Raw genomic sequence first — 8,336 nt, 5'->3', positions numbered from 1 at the left:
GCTTGCATTATCATTTTTTTCAAATTGCTCAACGGAACCGGATGTAAATCTACCCAATTCTCTATTGTCTGATGTTAGGGAGGTGAAGTGATCCCAAAGGACCCCATCTAAATTAGGTGGATTTCAAACCAAAGGACCCCATCTAAATTAGGTGGATTTCAAAAGGATGTGTAAACACTGTCAATTTTATCTGTAAAGTAATTACTAAATTGGTCACAAAGGTTGGGAGAGTGGACAATTGCCTATGGTGGGCAAATTGGTTGAGCAAGTTATTTTACAATTTTAAAGAGCCCCAATGGAAAATTCTTCAAATGCAAAAGACACTATAGCATAATTTGCAGCTGGTGAACATAAATAATGCTAGATGGTAGAGCCATGCGTTTTAAAATAAGGACAAGCCAATCAATACACAACAGCTTACCAGAGTACATTTGTGCCTATCTAAGGGGCTTCTGCACCTGAAAGAATGAGTGATGAGGCACTTTGTCCGGAAACAGCAGTTTTACAACTGTTGGTACAACGTTGTCACGTATGCTCTTCGCCTTCAATAATGTAGCAGACCCGAAGGTGTCCCAGGCAATACGATTAGTTTTAGTGGAGAAGTGTGGCTCACTGGTTAGAAGCGGCAGACCCTGAAGCAGAGATCGGCCCGGGATCAGGGTTCAATTCCCGACGCGGCAGGGTCTTGGGTCAATGGCCGCGGACTCGATAATTCTCACCGAGGTGCCTACACTAACCATGGGTCCCACTCTGCAACTCTGGGCAATAGCTTGCTTAATCTCCACTACGGCCCCATCAGCGCCGGGGATGCCTGGCTTCACCTTGGAGGTGCCCAGGAGGAACCATCTCACAGGGAAAGCCAGGACGGGTTCCCCAGCGGTATAGAGCGCCAGGACACTCCGAGATGGAGTAACAGTGCGCTTTACAAGTATACTTACCTTACCATACATTTGTTCTATTCTTTGTAATATTTAGTGTGGGCTTGCACGTCAGAATGGGTGTCACACTCAAGCTAGATGGCCACAGGCTAATGTGGCTGGATTGCCACACCCACCTGTGGAGTACCCATATTCATATCTGTGTTCGCTACCGACATGAGCAATGTGAAACATGCGTACTAACCCCAAACAATTGGTGTTAGAATGGAATGGTATGTGTATGTATCTGGTGACAAACAAAATGTTGATGAACTATTGATGTGGTGTTTGTAGATAATAAAACAGGTTTTGCTGAAAAGAATGCAATTACCAATTTTTATTGAATATATAAGGCATTTAAAAATAGAAAAGTTAAAAACGCGTACACATCTCCAGATACCAAGTACTCCACAGAAATTCAATTCTACTGCCATCAGCCCAATCTACTTTTGAATGAGTCCAATCTGTCTGATGCCTTTAGCAGGGTTTAAGTGGAGTCTAAGTGCTTGTAGTAAGCTCAGTAGAAATAACTGTGTGCGTGTCCTTTTGTCTTGCTTTGGGCGAGTTAATATTCTGCTGTTTTAGTGACAATAAACGATGCTAATGTTCAAAAATAATCGTCCTTAAGTTTTTGGGCTAATGCTACGAATCGTTCTAGTCTGTTATTGGTTAGGTTTTTTTTCTACCAGTACCAATTGGTTAGTCGAATACGTATTCTGTTCAGGTTATTTCTTCGAGTAACGGCGAGTCCGCTTTGTTAATTCAAGTATTTTTATCCAGGTTGACTATGCACCAAAACAAAGTATTGCATAAGTTAACTGTTAAAAAAGCTTGGAGGCGACGATACAAAACTACTGTATAAGCGTGTCACTAAGAATTTCTTAAGCTACAAAAAGGTCGTTCGCACATTTCAAGGCAAATTTATTTAAATACCAAAAATTATCCCGAGTTGTAGAATATTCCTGAAGATGTTAAGGCAGACGTTTGGGTGATGAGGTAGTTGCAGTTATGGAATTTCCATTTCTCTCTCAATGCCAACATACTTAAGAGCGTCCGCCTGACTATATCGGTAATCAAAGAATAGTTCTTCGCCAGTCTGAATGGCTCTCTTAGCAAAAATGCCTATTCTGTGATCCCCATTAACCATCATAACTTTTGCATAGCAGTTGGGATTTACAGAATGGTTTGCAAATCGGATCTTGTTTCCCTTGCGAGTTGCGTCCACAACAAAATCGTTGTTCAAGTTGAAAAGAAAGCTGCACATGTACTTATCGTACACTTTCCCTCTGCGATCAGCTTCATCCTGAGAAATAATTTCACCACAGTATTCGGAGATGAATTCGTTCTTCTGCACTGGTTCTTTGATAAAAATACCCCAACCTGCCACATCCGACGGCGCCAGAAGCAAATGTTTTTTGGATCCCCTCTGTATGCTGCAGTTCTTGCAGGATACATTCTTGCTTTCCCAGTGATCAGATGCGCCACACGTCAGGCACAGGTCAGGATCACACTCACGCACAGCTAGGTAACAGGGGCACTGTTTGGTGTTACATTGAGCTTTGCAACGACATCCAGGGAAGCGATTCTGGCATTCCGAGCTGCACTGGCAAAACTTCTCACAGAAATTCTGTGCAGTCACGCAGGGGCAGGAGCCGTCACATGGCTGGCGTGGGTGATCACATGGTTGGTAATTGTACACATGATTAGACGAGCCGTCCTTTTTCAGTTGGATTTTTCTACAGTGAGCTGCCCACAATCTGTGCTTTCTCTTCTTCTTTCGCGGAGGAGTATCAATATCTTCCGCAGGAGCTGGGGCGATTATGCTCGATTCCTTTACTCTAAACTCATACACCTGCCGGCAGGTCTTTGTCCCAATAAGCTTGGCGATTGTGCAGAAATTGTCGTAGTAAGTGCCAATGAGAACTCTGAACAAGGAGGCTTCAGAACCACTCCATTCGACGTCCTCCGGGGGTTCAATATTCGGCTTCATCTTAACTGGTGTTTGACAGCGGGAAGTTTCCTCAGATGAACTAGACGTTTCGCCTTCCTTTTCCTCCTCTTCCTTGTCATGCTCGCCGCCGGTTTCTGTCCCACCTTCGCGATCGCTGTCCGTATCTTTGGACTCGGACACCGTGGGCGTGCTGGGCCTGCTGGCGTTGTTGGCCCGCCCTCTGCGGCGTCCGCTCTGGCGCTTCGGCGGCGTCTCCACCCGCTCGGCAGTCAGAGCTGCGGCAAACTCCCGTGCACCTTCCAGCAGCTGGTAGCACTGAGGCCCGCAGGGCTTGCCGTCGGTCACCGCTTCGTTGTTCTTCCTCTTGTAAGTGTTGGGGGTGGCGCGCAGCGGGTGCAAGAAGCAGTCGTACTTGACGCAGCGCCGGCAGAAGAGCGTGTGGAAGGAGTGCAAGCTCTGCTCCCGCTGCACCGACCTGGCGTTGGGCCCGTCGATATTGGGGGTGCACTCCGGGGGGAGCGCCCCTGGGGGCTGCTGCACCGTCAGCTCCTTGTACTTCTCCCTCAGCTCCTCTGCCGTCCCCTTGTCCGGAAAGAGCGAGGAGATGGCTTCGAAGATCTTGTCAGACGGCAGTCTCTGTACCTGGTGACCGGTGCTGTCGAAGCCCGCGCCCTCCTGATAACTCGGACCCCCAGGGCCTTCGTTTGCAGCGGTGTCCTCTTCATCCTCGTCGTCGCTGTACAGCAGGAGGGCGCCCACCAGCTCCACGAAGATCTCGTCGTTGATGAAGCCGCACTCCCGGTCCCCGTGCACCTTCCCGTCGTAGTTCTTGATGAGCTCCTCGATGAACGTGCCGTCCTGGTCCAGCACCTCGTCCCCCATGTAGGGGATGTTGTGCAGCACCGTCTCGTCCTCCACCATGAAGTTCTGCTGCAGGGGAGACCACGAGTACATGATGGGCACCGAGGCCACGGCGTTCAGCGTCCGCAGGGGCACGGTCTGCGCCGGGAAGTCCCAGTCGCTGGTAACCGAGCCCTCTCGGGCGCCCTGCAGGGAGCTCACCTGGGGCCCGGCGGATACGGGCTGGATGCGCCGTCTCGCCCACTCCTGGTTCAAGGCTTCCGTCCGCTCCATGATCTTCTGCCGGTTGGAGTTAAACGCGCTCTTCACCACGTCTGCCCGGCGGAAGCGCTTCAGCTGCCGGAGGCGCATGTACTCGGACTTCACGCGCCGCCGCCAACGGACCGGACCCTTCTCCGACTTTTTCCCCATCTGACCCATGGCTGCCAGATCCGCCGGCACCGCTCGGGGCTGGGGGAAGCCGTTGAGTTCACCCGCTCGCAGGTCTCCCGGCGGCGTCGGCTCTCTTCTTCCGCCGGAGATTTTAGGCGCCAAGTCAGTCAGTTCGGTTTTGTGCGCTCCTGGCAGCCCTCCAGCCCCGTCTGTCTTCTAGTTTTACTCCTTGTTTTGTTTCAAGGCTGTGTAGTCTTTTTTCTGCTGCTAGGAGCAAAGTCTTTCTATATTGTCTAGCTAAATTTGTATTGTGTTGCCGTTAAGTCTTTCTTCGTTTGACATTTCTACTGTAGTTTGTCTCACGCGTCTTGCATAATTAAATCTTTTTTTGAAAAGTTAAGGCACACTGTTAAGACAGGAGACCGAGGTATAAGAAAGATATTTATTTATAGAAATACATATCAAAAGGCCCACACGCAGGGGAAAGCCGGTGGTACAGCTCCTGACACGTGCAAGTCAAAACCACCCAACATAAAATAAAATAAAAACACCCATCATTCTGTTACGTCATATAAGTACATACATAATGCGGGTAACAACCAAATGAACACTTTAAACAGTAATAAAATAAAACCTCTAAATAAACATGCTTGGACAATGCAACTCATGTACTATGTACAACATTTCTTTTCTTTGAAACAATAAAACAGATTTTAATATAAAACAAAACCACCAAAGCGTTTAGGCATTTTGAAAATCATCTTTCAGACTGTGAACCATCTTGATTGTGGATTTTGTTTTCCAAGATTGATTCACTACCCTTAAATTCACCCTTTTCATGTATGCAAGCCTGATTTTGGAGAGACAAGTCCGAATCATCTCAAACTTCAAAACTGTTGTTAAAGTTCAGTCTTGCTGAAGTTTATGGTAATTCTGGTGCAACATTTCTAATACACTCTTCCTCGTCAGAAATATAATTTCCTTTGTTTAGCAGAGCTCCTTGGGTATTATTTGACATGAGAATCTCCTCTTGGCCTGGTTTAAGTTTGAAAACATCACTTTTACTCCATTATCCTTCGTCTCCAGGATTAACTGCCCATTTTGATACATCAACAACTTTGAAAGATGAAGAGCAATTCGATTCTCCTTTCTGTACTCTCTTAGATATTTTAATAATTACCCAATCTCTTTTTTTCTATATTTTTGTTTTGTTGCTGTTATTGTGATATCTTTTGTTAACTTTTGTCGTTCTATAATTCTTTCCTGCACATTAACATGTTTATCATCAACAGTGTCACACATAGACCTTTATTTTTATACCGTTGCTTAAATTATGGGGTGTGTACTGTGTTACACTACCTTGCTCGCATTAAATAACAAGCATTGGCATAGCCAATAAGTCTCGCCTTTGTGACCTTATAAGTGTTTAGTTATCCAGCACAATATACTTGGTGCAACAGCATCAACTGTTGCATGGCTAAACACTTAAAAAGGTCCAAAAGGCGAGACCTATTTGCTATGCCAATGCTTGTTATTTATGTTTTTAAATGTTTTATCTTGGCTTTATATCGTAATTATTGGATGAATCTTAAAATAGTTCACTGCACAAAAATTGCTACCATTGTCTCTCCTTACTCACAGCTTGAAAGCTCAAAGTTTCACCTCCAGTGGCCTGCACCTTATTACGGCTTTTACTTTTGTAAAAATATTTTGTCTAAATTATGTTAAAGAGTGCATATGATGACATGCATATGCAACGGTTTATATTAATAACGCATGATAAACGTACTTACTCATCCCAAAATGGGGAACAGAGAGGCACGTCCCATTGGGCACCTCAGGAAAATGAGTTGCCACCAGGATATCAGCCTTACGAGGCACTCCTGAACCAGGTCAATTGTCCACTAACCCAACACTCCTGCTGTTCCTACATCTTAGGTAAAGCCATTCACTAAATACATCCAAGGACAGGCCTTCCAGAAGGGCAAAGGTCACATCAGCAAGGCCATGCTCGTTTTCACCCTTTTTAATATGTCTCACTTATGTCAACAGACTGCCTGCTACTCTATGAGCGCATGGTCCATTTCACCGCTCACCATTAATGTTTCCCATACCACACACTAACTACAAATCAGATAATGAACTGCACAAACATAAAATGGACAAAGCACACACTGGTACGTTTCCATTTGCTTATTTAACTTGAAAGCTACGATCAGGACAGCACATAGATGTGGCTTGACGGCAAGAGCGGCTGACTTTAAGATAGGGAGCCAGGTTCGAGTCTGGCTGAGGCTCAAACATTCTGTGATTTTGGGCAAATCACTCCCGGTGCCTAAAAATAAAATGAATGTGTCTGTGTAATGCAACTGGTGCTCATTAAAAGTGCTCTGATACATTCAGGTCGAGTTTGCGCCATATAAAACTGCAACAAAACATTGTACCTTATGCCCCGGTCTTGCCAAGTACTAGGCGTCAAGGGTTATGCTAAAGCCCTTCAGTGCCTGTTCGCTTCACCGCTCTGGAATGCACCCTCGTGCCATGGTAGTAGCTCCTGCCGCATTGCCTGAGGCACCCGGACTGCAGCAGCCAGGTGTTCAGGCATAAACCGGGGCTGAGGAGAGGTGAGGTTGTCCTTGTTATACCAGTGTTTTGCTAAAATTATGGGTTGGGGCCTGGCTGACCCCTCAGCTCTACCAGTGCATTGACTGGTAATCCAGCGCCCGGCAGGCTTATTATCCAAGTGTACGTTGATATCCACAATCCAAGGAGCAGATTTGAAATCGCTGTTAGTGTATCCACAGGGGCACTGTGCCAGGTAGGCACTGCAGCGCAAAGTAAAGCTATAACCAGGATGTCAAGCACCCAAAACTATGGTTCCCAGTTTCAGAGTTAGCAGCGTGGCATTTCCAGCAGCAGCAGCAGCAGTGATCGCGCCCCAGCGATAATATTTTTAGACTGGTGGAGCCCAAATTAAATGATTCATAGCCCTGAAACGAAATAGTATTGCTCATCACTGTTTCATGGATCCATGCAAGTGAAGGATACCAAACGTGACGATCTACATCCAAGACTGTTTTTTTTTGCAAACAAGTGAGAGAGCGGGAGAGACAGAGAGAAAGCGAGAGGAAAGAGAGTGAGAGAGAGCCCTGGAGTGCTGAGTGCGTGCGCGCGCAATCTGCTGTTTTTGGAAGCACTGCACTCGTGCTTGTGGCATGTCCCTGCGCGCTCCGCAAGCTGGATGCCGCCACAAGCACAAGTGTGTGCTTCCAAAAACAGCAGAGCGACGGCTAAAAGTCCTCCTAAGCAGCGCATGCGCGCGGAGTTGGTGAGACCTAAAAGGAGTGTAATTCGTTATGTCATTGAGAGTGTTATTATAACTTTTTACCTTTTCAGGTATATATTCTTTGACAGGCAATTGGGATGCCACAGCCAATTACACTCCTTCCTATAAAAATCTATTTACACATTCCAATTGTCCATTAGAAGATGGACTATACCACATAATTTTTCCTGTCTTATACCTAATCTTTTTAACCTTTTGTAATTTTTGTAGATATTAATTGTGTGCCATTTTCTGATACAAGGATCTTAGGTTGTCCTTCAATAATAAATATTCTTCTAAGGAATTCAATAATGATTTCAGTAGAAATGTTTGGAATAAATGTATAATGAATCCACTTTGTTTAACCCCTTCGCTGCGGCCGCGATTTCCCCCGTGTGCTGTAAACAAAAGAACAGGGCGGGGCTGTGACGAACCCCAGCCGTCATCAGCACGCGGCCACCGCGGGGCGTGACGGCTGGGGTTTATCACCAGCATGGGAGGGGTTAATAGTCTGACAAACAAGTAAGAATCTACAACTACTATCCAAAATGTCAAATGTACCTGAAAAGTAAATTGCAATTTTTGTCCATGGCCCATCGGGTAGCTCTACTAATTGCATTTCATTCTTTCTTATTTTCCAGTGTTTTTCTGCACTTTAACATTCTACACAATGGTCAACATTCAAATTCACATCAGCATTAAGACCTGGCCCCCAGTAATAGCTTTACTATATTTCCTTTGTAGCAGTTGAACCTGTACGACATTTGTGAGCTAAGCAAATATGTTTTTTTCCTTAATTGATAAGGTGGTATAAATAAATCGTGTCTCATTAATAAATCATTTTAAACAGTTAATTCATCAGCTACCTGTTGATAACATCTCATTTCTTGGCTCAGGTTTCTTTTTGGTG

The 8,336-nt window shown here is 45.5% G+C and overlaps 1 protein-coding gene across 1 annotated transcript; it reads right to left on the bottom strand.

Annotated features, from left to right (window-relative positions):
- Positions 1 to 1,230: 1,230 nt before the first annotated feature.
- On the bottom strand, positions 1,231 to 4,332 carry EZH2 (enhancer of zeste 2 polycomb repressive complex 2 subunit). The gene has a single exon (XM_078685151.1). The coding sequence runs from the start codon at positions 4,147 to 4,149 to the stop codon at positions 1,924 to 1,926; it is 2,226 nt and encodes a 741-aa protein (XP_078541277.1). The 5' UTR covers positions 4,150 to 4,332; the 3' UTR covers positions 1,231 to 1,923.
- Between the last annotated feature and the right edge of the window lie 4,004 nt (positions 4,333 to 8,336).

Source organism: Lissotriton helveticus, chromosome 3_2 (genome assembly GCF_964261635.1).
Source record: "Lissotriton helveticus chromosome 3_2, aLisHel1.1, whole genome shotgun sequence".
In the NCBI taxonomy this organism is placed as follows: domain Eukaryota; kingdom Metazoa; phylum Chordata; class Amphibia; order Caudata; family Salamandridae; genus Lissotriton; species Lissotriton helveticus.
Note: the sequence above shows the minus strand (reverse complement) of the source record. Positions and strands in the feature narration are given on the sequence as shown.